Source organism: Rhipicephalus sanguineus, chromosome 6 (genome assembly GCF_013339695.2).
Source record: "Rhipicephalus sanguineus isolate Rsan-2018 chromosome 6, BIME_Rsan_1.4, whole genome shotgun sequence".
NCBI lineage: Eukaryota > Metazoa > Arthropoda > Arachnida > Ixodida > Ixodidae > Rhipicephalus > Rhipicephalus sanguineus.
The window spans coordinates 112,555,508-112,581,243 of record NC_051181.1 but is presented as its reverse complement, the minus strand read 5'-3'; the positions used below and the strand labels follow the sequence as shown (position 1 = coordinate 112,581,243).

Here is a 25,736-nt window from a genome sequence, read left to right as displayed (position 1 = left end):
TCACAGTCCATGTTTCATGTATGTATAGGCACGATACACCCTAAACGTATATTTCTCGTTGTAAACCGCAATTTCCGGGGTGCCATGTCATGGCCCCTTTAAATATCATGTTCTCCGCACAACCTGCTTCACTCCATGCAGCGGATACTTTCGACACACGTACGCGAAGCAGATTGATGCGACATGCGTTACTGCTCTCGCTGCTTCAAGCAAGGTAAAAGCACATGTCGCAAGAACGAGACGACTCGAGCTTTTAACAAAACAATCGTTTTATTTCAACTTGGTGTGCATATTATAGCAAAGAGGACTAGAATGATAAATTACAAAATATCGTGCATTTCTATAGATCTCTGAAGCCTGACGGACGGGAAGATCGAAGGAGACGAGAACAAGGTCGCGAGAGAAAAGCCACCAAACCAAGGCGTCCAACTCGCCGACAAGACGCGCGATGAACACCCCGGCTACCCAAGTATATATGTTATATGTTGTATGTCTTCCTCCTTGCTATAATATACATCGTAACAAATTAACAAATATGTTGCACGCATTCTCATCGCGATGAACACAGCCACTCCCGGAGGCGACGTGCAATACGACGCGCCTCCGCCGAAGCACTCACACTCACGCGCGCACAGTCACCGGCACTCGCTGAATATGGCCAAACAACACGCATGGATTGGTATCTTACAGATCCGCTCGATTCTAGGACGAGGAAAGAAAACTGGAGCGAGACAGAGAGAAGCCGCGGTTGGAGCATTGCGATCGTCTTAGTAGTAGCTGGGATACTTGAGCTGTCCGCTGTCCGGGCCGCCGTTTCCGTTTCCGTTGTTGTCGCCGTTTCCGTTGCTGTCGCCGTTTCCGTTGTGGTGCGGGGACGGGAGCTCTGGGGCGGCTGTGTGACCGCCGTGGTGGGCCGGGCCGCCGGTAGTCGGCCTGCCGCCTCCGGTGACAAAGTCGTCTCCGCCCGCCGCGTAATCGGCCGCCGTCGTGCCGAAGCCCGCGCTGAACTTGCCTCCTCGGTGGCCTCCTCCGCCGCCACCGTATCCGGGCCTGCCGGCATCGCCGTAGTCGTCTTCGTCAGTGTCAGTGAGGTCAGCAGAGCCGGGACCGGCATGAGTTGGTCCTCCGTGGTGAGCGGGACCGGTGGTGCCACCGTGATGCGGCCCGCCGTGAGTCGCTGGTCCCGTGGTTCCTCCATGGTGCTGCGGCCCTCCGTGAGTTGTGGGGCCCGAGAAGTCTGGACCTGCGGTGCCTCCGTGGTGTGGTCCGCCGTGTCCGAGGTCGCCGTGCGTGGGACCGCCGTGATCCGGACCGTCATGACCAGCCAGACCTCCGAGGGTCGTGTGCGCTGGACCAGTGTGGTGGGTTCCGGGTTGACCGAATCCGGGAACGCCGTGCGTCGTGTGCGTGGTACCAGTGTGTGTCGCTGGTCCGTCGAACCCAGGACCACCGTGGTGCGTGGGACCAGTGTGATCTGGTCCTCCGTGAGTGACACCCGTCACTCCGGGACCTCCGTGTGTGGGACCGCCAGTGTGACCAGTGGTGCCGTATCCGGGAGCTTCATCGGTGAAGCCACCGTGAGCAGGTCCTGTGTGATCGCCGAAGCCACCGTTCGGGACGTGCCCGTTAGGAACCACTCCTATATGTCCGGGACCATGGTGGGCGGGACCGGTGTGGGGGCCACCGGGAGCTCCTGTAAACGAGCCGGTAGGGGTGGTCGCGGGAAATCCGTCAGTTGTGTGTGGACCTAGGTGTCCCGGGGTTACGCCAGGACCTTGCTGTTGTGGTTCCGCAGCGCCATAGACGCCTCCCGGAGCACCTCCCGCAGGGCCGGCGCCAGTCTGGCACCGACGTAGAGCTGGGAGTTGAGGTGATACAACGAGGGCGTTTCGTCGCACTCGAAGTTGTACCACCAGTCACACACGAAGAACCTCTGGTTGAAAACGGTGCCGTTGGGGCACAGGAACGCGTCGTGTCGGCCGTCTTCTTGACAAATGTGGAAGACCTGCGAACACGCGGACGTATTTTACAACACAGCAGTAGCTGTAGATAGCGTCAGCTGACATTGATTGGCGAATCCAGATTGACAGAGACCGAAAAAATATGGAAGAGTTCTTAAAAAGTTCGTTCCACCTTTCACAACGACACTAACCCCAAGTTATAGCAAAGCACTTTTAAATATTATTTTCAAGTATAACCATCATTTTTGTCCGGAACGAAGCAGAAATGTCTTGCTGTATTTTTTTCTACTATTCTGCACCCTTTCTAAGACCTCACTCTCTTCTAAATGCTTTCTTATAGAGCGATTATGTAGACGAATATACACAGAAAACCCACTCTGCTTTTGAATTCCCTTCCCTGACTCTACACAAAGGAGGCACATAGAAGGCCAAAGAAAACGCGAGTACAACTGTTGACATTGTTCGAGTCTGTCAGATCACATTTCATTCTACGTCAAAAGCTTTCATTATTATTAATCGACCTTGTAGTGTAGGGACTCCTAGCATTTATTAATTGTGAATCGTTCATACAGTACAACGAAGTTTAGCACAAATGTTCGTTTGCACACGTTCCACTTCACTTACCACCTAACAATGTTGCCGAGAAACGAAAATCCTTAACCATTATAATGTATTCCAGAACAAGATCTAAATTTTTCTTTCAAGGGCGAATAAAATGAAACCACAAAGAGCGATTTGGTAATCGATTTCATCCCAATGACAGTCTGGGAATCAAATTTTGCTTAAGTCTCTCACCTTATTGTCAACTGATCTCGCAGGGAGACATTTTACTCACTTGGCACTGTGCGTCCATGTCACCGTAGTACCCAGCATACTGCTGCTCCCTGCAGCTGAATCCCGTGCGAGGAATGGAACTGTATACAGGGTAGTCTTGACCGGGTGTTCCTCTGATAGCTGGCCAGGGCTGGCCATCGTGTCCGTCGTGGCCATCGTCTCCGTGGTACTGTCCATCGTCATGTGGAGCACCGCCAACGTGTTGCTGACCAGCATGCGGACCACCGTTAGGGAAGCCGTTCGGTAAACCGTTGGGCCCCGCTGGAGGAAGTGTCGAAATCTTCGGTAGGCCGTAGTCGGGAGCATCGGTAGGCGCGAAAGGGCTTCCAGTGACACCGCCTGGTCCGCCAGCATGTCCAGCGTGCGGCTGCCCTGTGAAACCGTGTGACGGTGTTACGCCTGGTCCTCCGTGGGTCGGTGTGTCGGTGGGCCCGCTCGTGACTCCATCACCACCGAAGCCTGGTCCCGCAGGTCCGGTTGGTCCACCTGGATAGTCTTCAGAGCCGGGCCCAGTCGTCTTGAAAGGTTCGAAAGTCGTATCAGGTCCGGCACCGCCACCGACAGTGGGTCCCGTATGTCCGTTTGGCACAGACGGCGTGTAGGCGGGAGCAGGTCTGTGGCCGGGGTGCACTCCGTGACCAGCGTGGTGTCCGTGAGCCGACGGAGTTCCGGTGACCTTGAATGGCTCGAAGCGATCACCCGTTTGATCACCGCCAACCGTGGTTGGGACGTGGCCAGTGTGACCGCTGCCAGGATACGCTGTAGTGCCGGTCGTGTCGTCATCACCGCCGTGTCCGTAAGGTCCGGGCGTCACGTGGTGCGGGCCAGTACCGAGGTGCGTACCCTGTTCCGTGGTGAGGGCCGACCGTGTGGTGCGGAGCACCGGTTCCACCAGTGTGGTGAGGACCTCCGGTCTGAACAAGATCCCCAGCGTGAAGAGGTCCTCCGGTGTGGTGCGTCACACCTCCAGTGTGGTGAGGAGCTCCGGTGTGGTGAGGTCCATCGGCGTGAGGACCTCCGGTGTGGTGAAGGCCACCAACGTGTGGCCCGCCAGTGTGGTGAGGTCCATCCGCGAAGGGGCCTCTGGTATGGTCAAGGTCACCGGCGTGTGGTGCTCCAGTGTGGTGAGGTCCATCGGTGAAGGGTCCTCCAGTGTGGTGAGGGCCACCGGCGTGTGGGCCACCAGGATGGTGAGGTCCATTGGTGTGGGGCCCCCGGTATGGTGAAGATCACCAGCGTGAGGTCCTCCAGTGTGGTGAGGTCCATCGGTGAAGGGTCCACCAGTATGGTGAAGGCCGCCAGCGTGTGGCCCACCAGTGTGATGCGGTCCATCGGTGAGAGGCCCTCCCGTGTGATGAAGCCCTCCGGCGTGAGGGCCTCCAGTGTGGTGAGGTGCGCCAGTGTGGTGGGGCCCTCCTGTCAAGTGCGGAGCGCCGGTGTGGTGTGGTGCGCCGATATGGTGCGGCGCTTTAATATCAGCGCCATGTCCTACGTGACCGTTAGTGGGGGTGTGTCCGAAGCCATCACCATCCGGCCCCGTGGTGTCACCGAAGCCACCGGGCTTCCCGTGACCGTAGCCGCCGCCACCGTTGGGGAAGGCGCCGTCGCCTCCTCCCTGGGGCGCCGGCAGATCCGCGGATGTGTAGTCGCGTTCGTCTCCATAGTCGCCCGGAGTAGGTGTGGTCGTGCCGGAAATTTGGTTAAGGAGCTCGTCAGCCCCGCCGTAACCGCCGGACAGCCGCTGCACAGTAGAAAGAAAGAACGCGAAAGCCTCAGTAAAAGGTGAGGCGGCGACGACAAGAAATTGCGCATGTATAGCATACGGAAGTGAGTCGTAAAACGCCATTGCGTCAGGCATACGGTCTGCAATTTCCTGCTGAACTTCCTCGGTAATCAAAAGTCTGAGCGTTGATGGAATGCCGATCGGAAGTTTCTCTTTGTGTGTGGTGACTGATGGTGAGGAGTTGGGCTAATCCTCTAGGTAATGACGCTCACCGGGTGCGTCTTTTGTATGCAGCAAGAAAAGAAATGAAAAACAAGCACCACATCGAATCACTTACTCGATTTTTTTATGCTTTCGTTATCGCGGGCTCGTAGAGTCCGCATACCGATTAATAATGCATAAGCGAGCCGAAGATCGACGGCGTGCCGGAATAGGTTCCTCGAGCAACGACGATTCAGCAAAGAAGGAAGCGAAGCATGCACGACGCGATTTGCAGCGTGGACTGACAGCAGATAGACGTGCAAGCGGTACGTGTGTATAGGAAGCCTGTGCCCTCAGCTGGGGGGCACGAGCCGCCGGCACGAGCGATGTACGAGCGGGTTTCTTCAAAGGTCGCCGTGACTACCACACTTCGTGCGTGACCGAAATCGCAGCGTACTGCGGACACTCACCGCCCTACAGGCTCGTCCCTGCCATTGCGTTTCTCGAGAAAAAGACACACGTTACGGAGGCAGGTAAATAAAGCATCCAGGAAAGGTGCGACTGTTTGAGAGCGGTCAAGAAAATGGGCACACAATTCTGTCTCTTTCTTTCTTTTTACACCAACCGCGCAACGGCGCGTCCATATATTTGGAAGAGACAGGCAGCTGGAGAAGAGAAGCTCTGTTTTTTTTTCTTTTATTTTGTCCGTGTCGCGGAGGAAACACCGTGGAGCGCAAAGAAATGTTCCCCGGAAAAGAAGCGCACGAGGTCTTTGTTCTTCTGATGCATATGTGATGTAAGGGAAACGGGTGATGTTTTTCGCCTGCTAATGCTTACGCCGCATGGTGTTGCGAAAGCAAGCGAAATGTAAGAATCAAAGGCGGTGGGTACCACAGGGGTCTATGGACGACATTAATAACCTCCGTAAACTTTTCCACTGGATGCAACACCAAGTATGGTGTACATACTTGGTGGCACCTAACGTGAGTGTATAGTAAACTCACGTTAGGTGCCAGGGCGTAGTCATGTCAATCGAAGGATTTTTTTATGACGTCATTCACAGACGCCTGAAGCCACCGCATTTCTGGTGCCATTTTTCTGTTTGTTATTGCTACCGGCGGGTTCTTTCTTGAGTCCTGACATTCCATTGATTGTTCTGTGTAATGACGCTTACTTCTCAATATATGTATCCACGTGGTATAAAATCACCCCCGTACCCGCGACCTGGAGGGATTAAGTACGATGTAATACTGGGCCAGTTGGCATATATTCAACAGCGTGACTAACGCGGACGAAGAAAAGAAGGGGATTAGGCCATCGTACAGGTTCACCGCCGCTTCATGGCCAATCCCGCGTAGGGGATAAGAGCCAAGGTTCAAGGGCCAAGCAAGCAAGCAAGGTTCACCGCCGCTGACCTTCGTCGCTAGAAGCATATGGTCCCTCGCATCGGCTACACCTTCACCGCATTACCTACAGGGCGGACCCTATTTCCTCACAGATTATGATGATAGGGCACATAATCTCTAATAGAAAAATATATACAGGTAACAGCAAAGATGCCGGAAACATTATATGTAACCGCTGTCACACTTTTTTTCTTTCGTTTCCTGAATCGCTCACAGATGGCATAGAAAGACGTGGAGTATAGGGTGACATGTATGAAACAACCTAGTGTACGACATTAGTATAATTGGATGAAGTGGCGTAATAAGAGAGTTGTATCAGTGCAGTGCCTGCTCATGGAAGCGCACTGGTAGTCCACAACGTTCTATGGGGCGTTTCATAACGGAGACAATGCCAAACTATTTTATCTTGCAAGCTTTGTCGTTGAGCGTGCAGTGCAGACAAAGACTGTCACTTGTGCCCCTGAGAGAGAGGTTCGGGTGTCCCAGTGCCCGTCATAGCTCCTTTTTGTAAAGCAGCTTGTACTGGAGAAAGAAAATGAAAAGAAAAGCTCGAAGCCAAAGAGATTCTCAATGTCGCTGTCACGCAAGCGCGCATATATCGCATACCGGCTGGCGGCTGGCTATAGTTCTACATGTACGAACGCTGTCCGCCCGTGTAACGTCGTGTGTCACAGATTAAACGGAGTCGCTCCATCGGCGCTGTCCTTGCTGAGACACGGTACTCTGAATGTTCGCGCAGAGATGAAGTGGGCGTCGCATACACGATCCGAAGCCGCGTATACATATAACACGACCAAAGCACGTGCACGCATTCGTTACTGCGCCTGACAGGGCCTTCAGCATTGCCTTGTGCTTGTTTGCATGATACACGCGGCAGATGTCGGGAGGCTGGCTGCACGCTGAATGCAGTTGTTCGGTCCAGTCAATGAAAGAATGGGTGATTACAAAGCGGAGCAAATACAGCCCCGGTGTTATACGATGCCATACTTTTCTCGATATACGTATGTCCAACGCCTGCTACCGTATGGACGCGAATTTAAAGCTTCCGTGCTGGGGCCGCGAAATCACTCTGCGCTTAGAGCGAAATCGATAACGAGGTAGTGGGTTCGAACCGGGGGAACTCAAGTGTGGCTTGAGTGCGGCCGCATGTGCTTTCTGCTAAGCAGTCCGCTGTGAACAATACCGCTATTGTATCTTGGTTCGAAATTTAGAAGGGACTTGCATCGAAAGAATTGAACTGCATAATTTCACAGCTCCACATAACCGTATGTATGCCTTAACCTATGTTACTAAATGGGCGATGCGTAATCTTTCCTGCAGTGAACATACTGCTACACAAAACTCTTCTACTAATTTTCTTCTCTTAGTTTATCAAAATATAAACTCTTGTTTGTGGTCTATTACTCGCCGCTATCTCTTTATCTCGTGATGTAACGCTGTATGTAAGAGCATAGTTTTCACTGGCAGTCATCAGCGGCTATCATGTGGGCTAGACGCTGGTGAAGAAAAAGATCTGCGTGTCAGTAAAATCCGCTTATCTCTAAACACGGCCTTAATGTGAGGTCTGTGACGTCCCATACACGGTATATCACTAGGCATGTATAAATCAGCGAGCAGTGTACAAGAGTGACCACCTTTTAAATCGCTGTCACTCTATACTCGGTAGTAATAAATATTGTTGGGGTTTTACGTCCCAAAACCACGATATGATTATGAGAGACGCCGTATGCGGGCTCCGGAAATGTCGACCACCTGGTGTTCTTTAACGTGCCCCTAAATCTAAGCACACGGGCATCTAGAATTTCGCCTCCATCGACATGTGCCCGACGCGGCCGGGATTCGATCCCGCGACCTTCGGGTCAGCAGTTGAGCACCATAACCACTAGCCAATTACGGCAAATTACTCTACACTTGGGCATGAACATTTTATTCCACACTTTTTCTCTTACATCGAACTTCGTTTTTCCTTATTTTTGGTGAAGATTGCACACAGTGCAAGGCATCGTACTGTCGCATTTGGCGTATCAGTGAGGGCTTCTTATAGAAGCGAAAACCAGGTACCAGAGGGAGCTCGCCGAAAATAAGACGCGTACGGAGCGCGGCGCTTTCACCGATGTCTCGATCCGAACCGTTGTACAACCTTTCTCCGGACGAGGAAAAAACAAAAATTCGGTTGCGAGGGCAGGTCTTCGCCCTTAATCGAGTTTACGGACAGTTTCGGCGGCCAGGGGTTACACAATGGGACCCTCCACGCCGTTGCTGCATGCGCTGCCGATCGCTCAACAAGACGATAAAACGAGGCTGCTAAAGTTTCCGTCTCTCGGCTCTTTTCCGCGGCGGCGTCTCGTCAGTTACCTGCAGCACTCTCTGATGTTGAGATGGTCACTGTTTGCGACGAGTCTAACGCTCCGAGCAGGAGCTGTCATTGTCGTATACAGTGACAGCGAACTCGTTGTTTGAGCGACAAATGGACATGATCTGCCACGATCAGTTAAAATTACGCAGCATATTAGGCCCAGTGCCCGGCCCTTCAAAGCAGCGACGGGTTTTACAGTCACTGTTTAATTACCTGTCAAAAAGTGGCCTAGTCGGAAAGCTTTAATGGTTGGCTATTTCACATAGCAAAGGCTTAACTTACCTGACATCCTCGTTGTAAATATTTCTACCAGGTTCACTTGCGTATTTCATTTTTTTATATTCTTTCTTTTTATTATTATTTCCTTCCTTCTATTCTTTAGTCCGTGAATCCCATTCCCCATCCTTACACAGAGTAGCATGCCAGCGGTATACAGACGCCGGCAAAAATCTGTTTTTCTAATAAAGAGTCTCTCTCTCTCTCTACACACACACAGTGCGAACACCGAATTATACGAACATAATCGCTGTCCGCTACCACGTTCGCATCTCTAAAACAACAATGGACAACTTACTAGTCCGTCAATATCCACTGAGCGAGCAGGCTCTGACCAACTACTGTCGGTAGACGCGTTGCTGTGATCTACGTAGCTCCGTGTTTAGCGCGTTATAGCCGATCTCAACAGGCAAAAGCTGTCGTTCAGCTTTCAGAGGCCCGCCTAAGGTAACACGAGCAATATTTTAGGGCACTTATTATTTAAGTCCAATTTGTGGAAGTGTAGTACAGAAAAGGAAATGGGAGGATGACTTTCTTTTTCTTTTTTGCCGAATATACTTGTGAACACACTAGGAAAAAAAAAATGAACATAATTGGTTTGACATGTGATGCACACAAAAATGTCTATCTTCTAACACTGTGTATCGAAAACAATGCCATAATTTTTTTTCCAGTCTGTTCTTGCAGTGCATCCTACGCAGGGCGTCCACCAGACCGACGCAACAAAGCGTGCTCCTTCCCTGAGCATGCTGCGTAGAACTAATCGCAGCAGATGCCCTCACCGGCCTCCGCGGCTTCTTATACGAGCTCGACGTTTGCGTACTTCATTACGCTATTGCCGCCACCACTCTGCTCATCTTCGATACACGAGCGCAGCGGAACAAGGCTCACGACTCACTCATGTGTGCCCGGAGGGTGACTATCGCATTCTTTTTTTTTTTTCGTTGCTTTCATCCAAACCGTCGTTCTCTTCCGGGAATGACGTCACGGGCCTGTCGACGTCGTCTCTTTTCCTTCGACTCTAGGTTAGAAAGGCCCCCTTCAAGAACGACGGTGAGGTTCACAGGAGACGAGGAAAGACAAAAAGAAAAATGTAACGAAGTTGTTTTTGCGGACATCTCCGTGACAGAGGCCTGGAGAACGTGAAGAGATGGCTGCCTCCTCAAGAACAGGCAAACGCCGAGCGCGACGAGGAGAGTGGAGGCAGGTAATGAAATAACGATAACAAGGATGCGACGGAGACAATGAAAGGAGCAGGTGGAGCTTCGGCGCTTAAGGTGTATACGCATTTGCCGACGCTCTCCAGTGGTCTTCAAAAGAAGACCAGCGCACGACTTCTCGGCAAATACCCTAAAGTGACTTTCCTCGCGATCGTCACAACAGCCGAACCACCGCGTTTCTTTCCTCTCAGTTTCTCTTTCTTCTCTAGCCACCGCCCCCTACCCGTTTGTTTTTGTTACCGTATTTTAAGAGACACGGGGGGGGGGGGGGGAATGGGCGAATGAAGAGGTTGTAAAGCAAGCCCCGAAAATGCCCCAGGAGGTATACGCTTGTCTCTAACGACAACTTTAACAGGCTAGAAGGAGTGGAGAAAACACCGCCTAAAGCGTGCTGCCTAAGGGGACAGAAAAAAAAAAGTGTATAGAACCCGAAGAAGACGTCGGAAAAGCGACGTTCTCCTCGCTGTAGTCACCGCAGACGGTGACCGGGCCAACGGCGGCGTCAGCCTCCCGTCGACGCATCGTGACCTTATTCCTGGCGAACAATGGGCGAAACGGGCAGACTAGGTAGCAACGATGGTCTACAGAGAAGAAGCGACAAGATGGGAGGGGGGCCCGAGAATATAACGAAAGAGAAAAGCCGATCGACTAAGCATGAACACGAGGAAGGAAGGAAGGCCGGGCGTGCTGTCGAAAGCGAAAGACAACGCACAAAAATGGCGGGCCTGACCGCCTCCCAAAGAGCACCGCGTGCTGCACCTTGAAACGATGTAGATTTCGTCGATCACCGACCGCTGCAGTGGACGCTCCGGCGGACGATTCGTGTTTCCTTGCTGGGTCACCTCCTAGTAGAGAGTGTTTTCCGACGAGGATGCTTCGCAGGAAATACAGAGAACGGCCTGCAGCCTATAGTTTTGTGGGGCTCGATTCGGAGGATATGGTACAAGTGATGGTGCGTTGGATGTAACACTGTGCAGGAAGCCGCAAACGCTGATACCGTTACATCGCGATTAACATCGCGAGTGATGTCAGTCAGTAAAGAGAAGTAAGTGCACTAAATGAACAATTTACCGTGTAGACGATTTTGCGATGAAGCTAAGGACCGCGAACGAGCGATTGAACGTAGATAAGATAAATATATAACGTTACGAAACAGGAAAAGAGCGAGCATGGTATCACTGGTGTTATAAGTGATATTAAGATAAAGAAAGGTTACTTGAGCAGTTCATGTAAGGTGTAGAACACATAAGCGTTGGTCTACTAGAGTAACGTAGCATGTACACAGGGAGAAAAAACGCAGTAGCGAATGGGAGATGACTATGTAGGCTGCGATAAGATTAGTAAAATTTGATGCGTAGGACGCAGTCGATTGACGCATGTCAATGGCTAATTAGACGTCGCAGGGACCGGATACAGAAATGAGGCTAATGACGATGAAATTGATTGACGGGGTTTGTGGTCCCAAATTTCTAGTGTCCTATACGATAATGCCTTAGCGGAAGTCTCAGGGCATCCGGAAACCAAGGTACTTTTTTTTTTCTTCATCTTTCCTTTAGCTCCTTTATCGCCCGTGCGCGTTACTTCACGAAAATCTCCTGCTGAACGCTGTCCTCCAGCACGCTGCACAAAATTATTCCGGCAGATATAGGCAAGGCAGCCGCAAAGGCTGAGCGGTGACCGCCACGTCTTGCAGGTGAGAGCGCAGAAACTGGACCTGACCATGAATGAATGCCGAGCTGGCTTTCTCAAAGAGGACTGGTCGGCATCTCGAAGGAGGACGAGGGAAAGTATAGAAGAATCTCGTTCTAAACTTAGCCCTGCGTTCGCAACCGACGGACACCAGCGTGCGGCGGGCGGCTCGCTCATTTTTCGCATCTTGACCGGCGAGATTTCGGAATGACCTCCGGTCGCCGCCGAGGGAAGCGGTCGCACGCAGACGTCCCGCGGGGAACACACGTGCGCTCTCTTCACGCGGTGGTAAGGCACCTGCAATTCGTGCGCCATTCACTGGTGAAATCGCTGAACTATTTCGCTGAATCTTCCGGACCTGTAGCCGCCGCTGGCGGACACCGTTTAAACTCGACGAAAAGTGTCGCCTACTGAAACACCGCCTATTCCTCGCTTGACCTCTACGTATCACACCGGGAAACCTTCCCCTCCTCTCAAATCTCTGCAGGCCCACAGCTTTACTAGTTCGCCCTCACTCTCTGAAAGGTTGACTGATGTGAGTAAGCCCGCTGGATTACAATGATTAGCGCCGAGTCGCTTCATTAAAGAGACTCCCGCGCTAAGCGACTCGACATAACTGCGCGACGCTTCTTTCGCGCCACTGGGAAGTAGACAGCACCGGACAATGTGAGTCGGGACAACCTCGGAAAAGGAATTCGGAGAACAAGAGAAAACAAAACGCGCTATAATCGCTCGTGTCTACGCTCGCGCACCGTCGCCTATGAATGGGACAGGCTGCGTCCTTTTGCGCGTGTGGCGCGGGAAAACGCGTGAAAGAAGCGCAGCTCCTGCGGTGTACTTGGTATGCATGAGCGCGGCGTCCCGTAAACGTGGGATCAACGTGACGAGAACGTCGTCGGCTCGCACGTGCTTGGGAAGCGGTCCACGCCGCTTCCTCGGCGCGGTTTGCTTGTAGTGGTCAGACCAAGGACCTATATTAATTGTTCGTTCCGCACCGCCGCTTGTCCGCCGCTTCCATTTTCGCCATTTTCAATGGTGAACTGCCTTTCTTTTATCCTTCTTGTCCTCACCGATCAAGATACAAAACTGACGGCGCTCGATAATTTGGCCCATTCATCGTCCTTCCAACGCTTCGCGCACAGATGGAGATGTCGCGCTGAAACCTGATAGCGGGGGGCCTTCGCAAGCATGACACTAAGTCGTAAAAGGGAAGGGAAATATCGTAACAATTCGTGCTTGCATATGCGCCTAGTTTTAATCAAGAAGATGTACTTTCTTCACTCGAACGTATCACTTATCACTGAAGATGCTTGTGAAGTATTCTACTCAAAGGCTATCGAATACGCCCTCGTTTTCTTTATCTTATTGTGGATATATACAGAGCTAGCTCACACTTGTCCAGAGAATGTCCCGGTGGTAATGTATAGCTTTGGTGAGCGCAGTTTAACGGACTCGCTGCGTTCAAGCACATTATTCCTGAATGATTGGCTAAATGTCCTTTAGCTACAGTTATCCTATAGCGAACACCAAGACAACTGAAAACTGACGCAGGCTGACGACACCCCTGCTGACACTTGGGGACCTTAGATGGCCCATCAATAAATACCTACTGAAGCGTTTTGTGAACGGGGGCTATGGACTCATTACATGCTATTTCTGTGGTATCTGTACAGAAATTATCACAGTTAAGATAAAATGCTCGCCAAATTCGTACAATACACGTTTACAGGATGTTGGAACGTTGGCATCCGGTACTTGCCTTTGTACTGCGAATATTATTGGCCTTTTATGGCTGTGTTCTGCTACCAAAGATATTAGATGATATTACGAAGCTCCCAGGTGGGCACAACTGAAACCGAATGTTCCAGAGGACATCGCTGGCTGGATAACGAACATAAATTTCTTTAATTCATTCGTGCGTTGCGTGCCTCAAACGAGGATGTATATACGTGTTTATCTGATGCTCTTTACAAATAGGACTATACGTAACATAAAACTATACCTTAATTTAGGACTGTACGTATACGTAGTCCTATGGGCAACATCCTCAAATAGAAAAAAAAAAAGCTAATGACCGGAGCCGTACAAGGAATGTAGGTGAATCCAACGTATACTATAGCGCAGTTTTTTTATAGCTGGTCATTGACCTTCACTCGTGTACACCAGCAGGCGTGCAGCTTTCGACCTTGTTGCTTCACTGTTATTCGCTTTATAACCAGTTCAGTAACTCTTGCGCAGGTTACTATGCGGCATTACTGGTCTGCGTAACGCAACGTTACGAGAGGGTGCGCTAGCTATTTTGATTATTTAGGCAGATGTCCGTGGCATCAAAAACATTCATTTTCCTTCCCTCCGTCTGTATACATTTCCTCAAACAACCACTTACTATACTAGAGCAAGAAATGGTGTAGCGAGCTTGGTTTTGCCCGGTGTAAACTACTGCTGTCTGCACTCTCTGGCAGGGACACCGTTAGCAGCTTACGCAAGCATCGACTGTGCAGATTGTTGATTATTAAACGGTGGCGTGTGGCAAAGCAAATATACAATGTCACGAACGACGTACTGGGGAACTATACCGATTAATCTGGCACCTCTGAACTTATATCACCCGCATGCATGTAGTGAATACCAAGGCGTTGGACTGGGCTAGTTGGTAGTGAGTACCCACCGGAATTCGGCATTCCCGACCGGAATCGAACCCGCAACCTCAGATTAAGCCGGAGATTGTGCATAGATTATTTATCGGGTAGAATCACTCTTGGGTGGTAAATCCACTCACCCTTGCAGTGCTGCCGGCGAGGAACGCAGCTTCTGAAAAAAAAAAAGAACGAAAAATAAAATATGGTCGAATGATCCTGATGGAATTAAGCCGTTCTCTGAACAATTACTATAACGATTCTTCACGAGTAGCTGAACGAACATTCTTGTAAATGCCGAAAAATATTGTCTTTCGACAGGGCGTTACGTAGCAAAAGTGGGTTCGCGGGAACTTGAGCACTATTTTTCTAGAACGCTTTCTGCCGAAGCTTGCTCCGTTAAAAAGCTTTAAGTTCTTGTAGCTGTGAAACATTTTACCACGGCAATCGCGCGGTGCTCACGGAGTAGAAACACAGGTACCACAACCGCTGGACTAAATATCGACAGGCGATTGTATTCCAGCGAGTGCGGTTTGTATTTCTATCGCTTATGCCTTATTTCTCGTTACTGCAGTGGCAACAAGTTGAACAGCTTTGTAGCTATACGGACAAACACGTCGAGCAACGAGGTATCGTAACCTTGGGCTTGTTAGCTAACCATGGTCAAAAACGAGAGCACAATCACGTCGCAGGCTGTAAAGGACAACATCTTCCAACAACATCGCCTATCATTTCTGTATGTATCTTTTTTTTTCGCTTTCGCCTCTCGTCTTTCCTTACTGGATGTTCTAACTGCAGCAAAAACGTAAAAATCAACCAATGTTTACAGCAGGGTCACAAGGCAGCTTGCTTAACCATACAGATGAGCTATATGGGAGTGCGAATGCCGCTTCTTCTAGATGCTGATAAGATACGTACCGATTACGAAGAGGACTAGCAAGGACCTCATCCTGAAATGAAGGAGCAAAGAAAGCACATTAGAAAAGACAAGATATTTGGGGGAAAATTGCGCATTCACTCGATACATAAATGCCAGCCTCGTATCCTGTCAGTGAAGATATTCGGACACAAAATGTCCCTAAAAACATCAGTTTGCCCAGCAATGTGAGCTTATTGTGACGCCGCGCTACGCGGGGGCGAATGACGCAGCTGCCCATCGCACGTATTGATCAGTCACAAGCTTAGTTTGCCAGTTATAGCGAACTTTTGTCAACGTTTGCCTGTCACAGTCTTGCTATGACTACGCGGTCGTAGCAAGAGCACGAATATAGGAGCAATGGTGCAGCCGGCATTGAAACGTTTAGTAACCAGAATCGCAGCTCTGTTCAGATTTCGAAACATGTTACGGAATGCCACACATGTTTTCAAGCACACAACTAAGACGGGGAAGAAGATCGTCGAGGATTAAGATGCAATAAGATGTTGCACGGATCTAACCTCGCAAAGATATTTTGCCCATTGACTCCATCGCCTGAACCTTACACTGAGGGTGCCATACATGTCACAACACTAAACGTGGCGTGAGCAGGTTGTATTTTAGAAATAAAAAAAAGAAAGGCCAGCAAAAACGAAAGACACTTGACGAAGCAGGACCAAGTCCACTAAGTCCACGCCCCACAGGAGCACTTGACTTTCTGCCGGAAAGAGTTGTCACGCTGAAGCTTCGTAGTGACGCTTATCTCTTGAGTTAGCGGTGATGTTTAGCATCGCTTGCTAAACGTGGCCGTGCAGCGGCTTAGCAGGGTTGTCGTAGTGGTCGCGAAATTTATTATCCGGAGTGCTATTCTGTGGCTCCGGAGTGCTCTTGTGTTTTCTATCAAACTGTAGCTGCGAGGAGACAATCGCCCATCTTCTCTGTGAATGTCCTCGCTTCAGTGCACAAAGAGAAGAACTGTCCAAAGCGTTAAATAGACTTGACAATCGTCCACTGTCGGAGGAAAAGATTTTAGGACACTGGCCGAAACCATCCTCGGCACGGAAAGCTTTCAAAGCGTTATTGCGCTTTTTACGCAAAACTAATCTCATAGACAGACTTTAAGCAGTGTCGTTTATCGTACTATTGTTCTTTTTTTTCTTTTTCTTTTTGTAACATCTCTTTTCTATCATCTTTCACTCCCCCTCCCCCTTTCCCCAGCACAGGGTAGCCAGCCGGTCTGAGAACTGGCTAACCTCCCTGTCTTTCCGTTTTTCTTCTCCTCCTCCTCCTCCTCCTCCTCCTCCTTAGCATCGCTTGCTAAACGTGGCCGTGCAGCGGCTTAGCAGGGTTGTCGTAGTGGTCGCGAAATTTATTATCGGGAGTGCTATTCTGTGGCTCCGGAGTGCTCTTGTGTTTTCTATCACACGCGAAAACCCCATTCGTTAAGTGTACCATATTCAGCTGATACACACTCAATAGGAATCTCGAGGTTTTACCACTGCCGGAAAAGCAATAAAAAAGAAATAAATGACGTTAGAAGTTAACTGAAGTTAAGGTTGAAGAAACATGCGAGTTAAAAAGAATGCGAAATCAAAGGGGGTAGGGGACTCGGGAACATTTATACTAAATGAGGTACCCGGCATAATATGACCGATCCATCTGAAATGTAGCTGCTCTTCATTGAGATCGTACGAATGCTTCAGCTTCTCAGTATATCCGAATCTATAGATACCTCCAAGTGTGCTTGAAGAGGTATACCTCTTCAAGCACGCTTGGAGAAGCGTCTTGGGAAACATTCCGAATATAGGAACCGCTTAACCTCACTTTTATTTGTTTATACGCCTATTTTTCATTATGTCTTCCTCGCTTGCGTTTTCACTGTGGGATCTCAAATGATCGTGCATGAACGTGTACAGATCGCGTTCTGTTGCAGCGAAATTGAGAATTCGTGAATCAATACTCTCGAGGAAAATTCCGTCCTGTACGCAAAGCGAACATGAGGAGTGTCAAAGGGTAGCCATTCGGAGTAGCCGGGTAGGCGTAAGTAAGTCATCAGTCTACTCGTTACTTGATGTGTGTGTGCATCTGAGTACCGAGCGCTCTATTGAGTCGTAATGGTCGTCCGTGATGGTTCATCGCGATCTATTTTTGCCGCGCGTTGCACCTCCGCCACAAGGTTAAAAAAAAATAAGGGAACCAGACGTTGACCTAAATTTGAAGCAGACGCTTCCGCTTCGTCGCAAAGGGCAGTTGGCCATAGAGAACGGAAGGAGCGGTGAAAAGATAAAACCACCAGAAGCGACCGTGAATAGAAGAAGATGGAGCAGCCGACGTACTTCATCATCTTTCAGTGCCAAAATGAAAAGCATGTTATAAAAAAATTAACTTACGGTCGATAGGTATATGCGACCGCTTATATAGACTTAACTGGTGTACACTTTCAAGTGTGCGCACCATCAGTGCATTTTTTGGTCATTTTCTTTCGCTAGCAAATCGAATTTGCGTATAGTAAACCTCCTTCCTTTTTCTGGCTTCTCTCTCTCTCTCCCTCTTTGAACATAATGCAGTTCTTTGTAAATATCTTGCAGCCGATAGCAACACGATGGGTGCGCTGCGAAGTGACACATTGCGTTAGTGGTGCTTGGAAATTTTGCTGCGATCAATGTGGAGTGGTTTTTTTCTCGTAACTAAACGGTCTGGCATAGTATACTTACAACCTAGAACTCGCGTAGGCTTTGCCATCGTGTAGCTACATATGAATTACACGAAGCGAGCACGAAGTTGGGCCATCGCCGAAAGATCTCTCTCCTGATCGGCCTATGTGCCAATTTCTGATCATCGCGTACCGCATGCAACTAGCTACTGAGCCGAAATGCGGACGAACGCAGGTGCGGGCAACAACGTGCACGTTGATAATGAGAACACGTGGCGTGTCATGTAGTGCTGGAGACACAACGCGGGGCTACTCCTCTACGTAAATAATGTTGCGACGGCGTGCGCGAAAGTGCAGAGTGACCTGCGAGAACCCTTCGAGCTGCAAGTCGTTGATAGAGGAGTAATCGCTCACTGTCAGTGTCGCCCAATACCGCCACTCCGATGGAGCGCTCGGCGGGTGTCGCCATTTCCCGGTTTTCTGGTTTGTTTCCTCTCCGAAGAGCGCACTGTTCTTTCGCAAGAGTCTGTCTTAGCGCGGAAACTGCTTAAATGTCGCGGCGTGGTGTCACAGAATGTATTGAAATTCGTCCGCAAATGAATCTATCTATCTATCTATCTATCTATCTATCTATCTATCTATCTATCTATCTATCTATCTATCTATCTATCTATCTATCTATCTATCTATCTATCTATCTATCTATCTATCTATCTATCTATCTATCTATCTATCTATCTATCTATCTATCTATCTATCTATCTATCTATCTATCTATCTATCTATCTATCTATCTATCTATCTATCTATCTATCTATCTATCTATCTATCTATCTATCTATCTATCTATCTATCTATCTATCTATCTATCTATCTATCTGGGCGACAGTGAAAGCAACGACTTCGCGAGAGGAAGTTCGGTAAGACGATAAAAAAAAGATTAAAAAAAGAGGTGGCGAAGTGACCTTGAACCTTCCGCACCTGTGGGCCAGTGAAGACTCCGCTTTGAAAATTTCACAGGGCTAATGCCGTTCAAACACGAAGAAGCTGCCTGGCACCCATGGCTTTACACTGGTGCATAGGCCCTGATATCATGGGGCGAAGTTCAAGAGGGAGTAGTTTTGGCTTTCGGCTTACTCCGCTCGTAAACGACGGTTACGAGCGGTCGCAGAATCAAAATTTGTTTAAAGAATAAACTTTAGCTGTTCGAACCCGATCTAGTGTTGCTATTTATGGCGTCCTTTTAAGCTGTAATCAGGGCGTCTTGTATGTTCACATGTGTTTCAACAACCTACTCCTTATCCTACACGGAAGTAAGCTACATCCCAGTGATTAAATCTCTCTGCCTTTGGCAGTATTAATACCTTTCTCGTTCCTTTCTTTTCTCCAGCTGCTTTTTGTCAGAGAAAACAGGAGTGGTATGCTATTGGTGGCAGCAGGAAGGGGGCGGGGAGGGGGGGGGGGACAGATCGACACAGTCGCACCCCAATCTCACGGATGCCTATAGACATCTCGTCTATACAGTGTCACAAACGGACGCTCTCTCGAAGCGAGCTAGGTGGTGCTGCTGCATAATGCACATTTATGCGACAGCTTGCATGTAGAAGACGACGCTAAAAGAAGATGGCAGTCGTCAGTCGTCACCCGCATTCCCCCATCAGCGACGCCGGCTGCATTGTTTTCTAATGCGCCCCCAAGACGTCACTCAAACATTGCCGCCATTGTAACGAGAGCGCGTGGCGAGCTATGCGGCAGGCGCCGCCGCAGTCTTCGGCACCGGTTCCGAAATAGGCTAGGTACCCAAAGCGGGAAGCGACGCTTTGGTGCAGACAGTTGTTGCCGCGTATATGCACGCGCAGATGCACGCGCCTCCCAACGAGGTGTCAGCGAAGATGGCTTTGACGATGAAGGCCTTTCACCTTTGGACTCGCGCGCCGCCAGCACCTATTGCAGCAACCGCTATTGCTGCTGCTGTTGCTACCACTTACAAAGAAGGTAGCCCTGCGGGCATATCGGGGCAGTGTACATAAAACTCGCCGGGGTCTCTCGCAAGCGGCTGACAAGGAGTTGGCTGTTTCCTCTCCGGCTTAGTATACCGGTTGATGGGACACTGGAGCACCTTTTTGCGGACGAGCCATCACGAGGAGTGAAAGTGCTCTTTTTTTTCTTCGTTCTTTCTCTCGTTTCACCCATTCGACCACGTGTTCTCTAGTATGCCATCGTCTTGTGACTTCTCTCTTACTTCTTGCATTTCGACGGCGAGGAAGGCAAACTAAAGGAGTTACTGCCGCACGAAACGGTCGGGGGAAGTATCTAGGTGTGTGTGAAAGTGTCCAGCGTATCGTCTTCTCCCTCAGTAAAAGATGTGTGCTTTCCTGTTTGAACTCGAGATGGGTAGGGGAGTGACCGCAGGTTGTACGGTGGTCCACGATGCAAGGCTGTGGAGCTAAATTTGAGACGAGACGTGGGAGAGGTGGCGAGTGGCGTAAGCGTGGAGGTTACGCGAAACGGAGCACCCCGGACAGGTTGATTAAAGGTTGTTGCTGTGGTGGTGTTGGAGGAAGTTCACTGCCGCGGCTGCAGCTCTTACACTCCGCTCTGGTTTACGCTGTTTTCGAAGGTATCGAAGATACTCCGCAAGTCGAAGTGTTCAAGGTTTCATCTCGATGAAACGGGAAAACGGGCCAGGAAAACGTTCAGGGAAACGTGCGAGTGGCTGTGAAAATATTGGTGGCATCCGATACTCCCTAGTCCTATTGCTGACACACTTATACGCACTTTCCTGAGCGTAATTTCTCTAGTTCTCTTTTTTTCTTTTAGAAAGCGATGCTTCATTTTGATAATTCGGCAGCCCTAATATCTAGGAAGCTGCACTTACTTGATCGTTCACTTTCTCCGAGAACTATAACTAGACTAAAGTCCGGTGCGAAATACGGTTACGGTAGTCGTTGTTTCTTAAGAGTATTCTAAGCAGTCTCTGTGCTGACGTTCACAGCGTAAAGCGAGGGGCAGGACGCTAACAGGCAAGCACGCGAGCGCACGTGTTTGCCTGCCGCCGTCACGATTCTCGATTCTTCACTACAAACCACGGCAAGGTAAGGGTTACCAATTATCCCAGTCTACCAACGTTCAAGGTAAAGCCCAGTTACGCAAAGTGTTAGAATGCTTTGAATGATAGAGGCTATCGCCTCCTAAATGTTCTATTTTTTTGCACGCTTGCTTTTTATTTCCTCTTATCTTGCTATCTTTCTTTCCGAACCTTTCTCTTCCCCCAAGTGTGGGGTAGCAAACCAGATGCTTCGATTCCTGTTAACCGCCCAGCCTCTTCTCCCATTTGTATTTCTCTCTCCCTCTCTCTCTCTATCCCTCAAGGGTGTTGCAAAGTTCTTTTGTGACACACTGCGAATTGTTTAGCTCGCGAGTTAACGCTTTCCGTATTGAAACTTCAAACAAATATTTATTGTAATCGCTGAAGCAATTACAAGAAAATTTTGTTGAACCTAAAGTAAGAGGTCATACTGCAACACTATGATAATATTGTTTTGTTATTACTGTCTTAAATTTCTGGAAAAAGACGAAAAACTACGAATTCGTAGGTTGAACTAGACATTAAGCATGGAATGTATAATTTCGTAACTGCGCACCAGAAACCTTGCCGATATCGAATGCTTAACATTTACCCAAAATTGATATTTTGCTCAGTTAAGTGCTTTCGCAGGTTTTACTACAAGTCATTGCACATGCGCACGGTATGCCATTTGCGTATAGTCTAGGAGTTACGACGGTCACAGTTAGCAGAAGTGTGATAAGTGATTTCTTTACGCGAAATTGCTAATTTGCAAACTTCTGGCTTCAGTTTTTTTTTGTTACTGGATTTTCAGCAACTGCTTAGGGTAACGATAAAAAAATAGCATCTACCAGTCAGCACGCGTCAACAAAATCAACAAAAAATTAAAGAGATAATAAATTAAACAGGTTTGATTGAAATCGGTTTAATGGTCCCAAAATTACATTACTGCGTTTCATATATAGTTGAATGGGATGAATGGACCAAGTTATGCTTCAAATTCAACAATTTTTTTTCTGCTGCCGAATTTTTAAGATTCTTATGCGCAAGGACCACAGGATGTGTGGATTCACACTCGCTTTGTAATAAAAATCGCCAGCCACCCGCTCTGCTGTATAAATTTGGAACATTCGCCGATCAAACGTAATTGAGCATCTGTGCATTCTAGTACATGGTAAAATAGCCCAGCAAGCATTACATCTGTGAGTTATCCAGAGGTACCTCTAATTACCGTCGTTCTGAATATAATAGCGAAAGTGTTTAAAGGAATAAGTGTAGGTAGTTGGAAATAAACTAATGTTAGCCTTTACGCTAGCATTATGTTTGGTACTCAGCCGTGAAGATCTTTCGATGCTTCATTGAATTGCCTGGTGTGAATTATTTCAATTACCTTATCACCATTAGTGATAATAGAATTAAAACACCATTAGTGACGTTGTGTGATTGTAATTAAAGCGAAATGGCATTAGTCATCTTACAATGGCGACGGCGCTTTTTTCTTTATTTATATCTTGTTTAGGAGGTCTTGGCGCTTTTGTATAACTCCAGCTACTCATTTTCACAGATGCTAGAATTCGTGAAATTCACAGCCATGGGGGGAAAAAATCACATGAAATCACACCTAGAGGCAGTTCATGCGAGTCAGATGGTTCCTTTTCTTTCACACCGTAGTAATATAGAGCGATAACAACGTAAGGATCCATGAGTTGAAATAATTCAAGCCCGAAGAAGAGAGAAGTTTGCTTCACATTGCAACATTTAAGCACAGAGGCAAAACCTACTGTCAATTCTTCGATATTCAAGTTTGAACTGCGACTGAAAATTTTTCATCTAAACTACTGCATCACCAATCACAAACTCGCACTATACTTTTTAATTCAAGTGAATATGCACTCCTCTCTCTCCCTCTCACCCCCCCCCCCCCCAGCGAAAAAAAAGGAGAGGGGAGGGGGCTGCAAATTTCCTTTCCACTTGACACCCGCGGGTTTTCCTTCACAACCGGCGTGATTAATTCATAGGAAGACGTGTTAATGCATACATGACGACAGAACGCGACGACGTGTCGCATGTGCATCGCGTCTCGTACCTGTGCACACATCCGACGTGTCGAAAAGAAAGATTGCGCAAGGATGGCTACATATGGTAACCTTATACAGCGCCTGCTCATTCACTGAACGAAATGCTCTCGTTTGCAAATGAAAAAAAAAAAGCATGCTCACTCGAAAGCCGGATGCGGCAGCTCGAGATTATTTCGAAGGTCGACACCGGGCTCGCCTCGCGCCGACAAAAGCGATTCGCTTTGGGCGTAGCAGGCGCACGCTCCGGTGACCACGCGACTGCAGAAGCGTGAGCCCGCAGGTATTTACTACGCGTGATGTATTCAAGGGTGTCTTGATACGCGCTCAAGCGACGTGCTCGAAGAACGAGGATGCATAAAATAGCGCGCCGAGAGCTTTTTTATAATTTGTCGGCTGAATAATAAGCAAACGAAAGAAGGCTAAGAGATGCGCGCGCGACTACTGCTGATGCTGCTTTTGCAATATAGGAGCATCAACCTACTGGCCTACTCGCCGAAGTAAAAGGGAACCTAAGGAGGGTGTTTCGTTAGTGTTTAAGGACAGATAATTGTTTCAAGGTTCTTAAGTGGCAAATTTTGACGACTCTCAATTCTGATCAAAATTTTGTTCCTGAGGTCTACTTGTTTGTGAGACGGATCTTCCTTACGTTAGTTTTATGCCCTTCTAACGTTACACAATTGACACATTTATATCCGACTAATACTACGCACATGATTGGAATGTATTACTTGCCATCTTAATTATACCGTTATGCTCTTCTGTAGTGTGAAATATATATCTTCGGTGATTAGGTACAGCTCGTCCGCGTGCGAACGTGGTTTGGAAAGCTGCGCACTTAAAGTCATTTTCTTTATTCACTTGCACTTTTTAAATGACTATGCCAGCCTTCTCCGAGCAGAGCCTTTTTAAATGGCTTCATCGGCACCAGTCTTCTTCCGTAACTGTATCATTACCAATCATTCAGATTTAGACTACAAAGTAACGTTGCTTGTGCAGTAACAAACTCTCACATTTCAACCATTTTTTATTTTGTTTTGCAATTAAAGATATTCATGAACGAATTACTGGATAAAAATGTACATTTATCACGTTTTACTAATGCCTCTCTACACACCTGAAGCTCAACCAGCTGCAGCAAAAATCTTATCGAAACATATACTGAACACTGCCTCCTGGAGAGCTGCTTCGGTCATCAGTCGTTAGTTTTCAGAAACAAAACTCAGTCAAATATTCGCCTAGCCCAGCAATGTGTTATTAAGCTAACTTGCACTTCTTACACTGCGTGTTATGTTGTCGGTGGAACGAATACGTCTTTAAACACGTGCGACCAACGCTAATCGAATTGCCATACGCTTCAAGGAGCGAAAAGCAGAATGAACACAGCGACTCCTTTCATCGCGTGGAGAATATCGACGTTAGTTCAATCGGTTTAGGCGCACTCGTAGTAACAGCCTTACTTTTTTTTTTTTTTTTTTGCTGCGCTACACCGTCAAATTTGCGTACCGGGACGGCTTGCGAAAACGTGACGAACAAGCTGGCTTCACTGCATAGCAAGCGACAGACTGATCGCGCTTCCCGCCTCTTGTCACAGCGGCGCTTGTTCGACGGGATAACTCGGCACAGACTTAGAGACATTGTTGTACAGTTTTGCATGGCGTGACTAAAGCAAAAAAGAAACGATGAAACGATCGGTTTGAAGCCTCGTGCAGTCATGAAAAATGTGGCACCCCTACCCCACGTGCTTTCTCGAGCTGATCTACATTTCGGCTGCGATTACAACAGATTGAAAAAACTGAACAAGAACCGCCTAGAACTGCTATCGATCCGGAGTACGTGAAACGGAAAAAAGAAAGCGAGCCGGCAGGCGGATGATACAATTGAAGCGGCGGATCGGCATCGTCGTATATCCACGGAAACACAGAGCGGAGAGCATCGCAGTGGGCGGCGGCGCCGGGAGACGGTAGCCGTTGTCGAGGGGAGTAGCCGGCGAAGAAGCGTGGGCAGCAGCGGTAACAGGTAGGGCACGGGAGGGTGGCAGAGCCGTGGTCGACTCTCTCTAACAAGCAGCCGCGGGATGGGAGCACGACTTCCCAACACAGGTCTCCGGCTCCAAGCTTCGTTCTTACCTGTGCGCCTGGTTCTTGCGGGCCACCGAAGTCCCTCAAACGTCTGGACGGACGCGATCACCACTTAACACTGTCTCTTTCGCGGGGCGTTGCTGCTCGGAGGAACCGAGCAGCCGTCGAGTGCGCGCTGTGGTTAGACCCCGCTGTTGCTGATGCGGTTGCACCGGTGGACCGATGGAGCACTACTCCGCTCGGGGAGGGATTAGGAAGGGAGATGCACCTCTGAGAGGGCACCGCGGGGACCTTATATACAGGAAGCCATCCTCGCGACCACGTGACTTCGGCGGCGACGGAACGGCGGCGCTCGGAGGAGTTTTCACTTTCTTCGGATGCTCCAGATTCCGAGCGGAGAGGGGTTGCCGGTTCGAGGGGGGGGGGGGGGCAAGACAGGTGAGGTGCTCCTCTCGCTACCCCCACCCGCCACCCCCGCGTCGCGAAAGTGCACACTCTCTCCTGAGACGGTGCGGCAGTTTCACTCTTCCGACAGACCTACTCTCACCTTCGTCGTCGCTTTCCACCCCTCTCCATCCTCTACTCTTTCGGGGCGCGTCTCCGATCATCCCGAGATCCCGTCACCGACCTTCGGTGTAGCGA

The 25,736-nt window shown here is 49.1% G+C and overlaps 1 protein-coding gene across 1 annotated transcript; it reads right to left on the bottom strand.

The window, feature by feature from the left end:
- Window positions 1-268: 268 nt before the first annotated feature.
- On the bottom strand, window positions 269-25,376 carry LOC119396191 (collagen alpha-1(III) chain-like). Its single transcript, XM_049416987.1, is given in 6 exon segments — window positions 269-1,766; window positions 1,769-2,005; window positions 2,797-4,536; window positions 14,446-14,477; window positions 15,221-15,252; window positions 25,143-25,376. Coding segments are annotated over 5 exon segments (3,039 nt in total). The 5' UTR covers window position 15,252; window positions 25,143-25,376; the 3' UTR covers window positions 269-767.
- Between the last annotated feature and the right edge of the window lie 360 nt (window positions 25,377-25,736).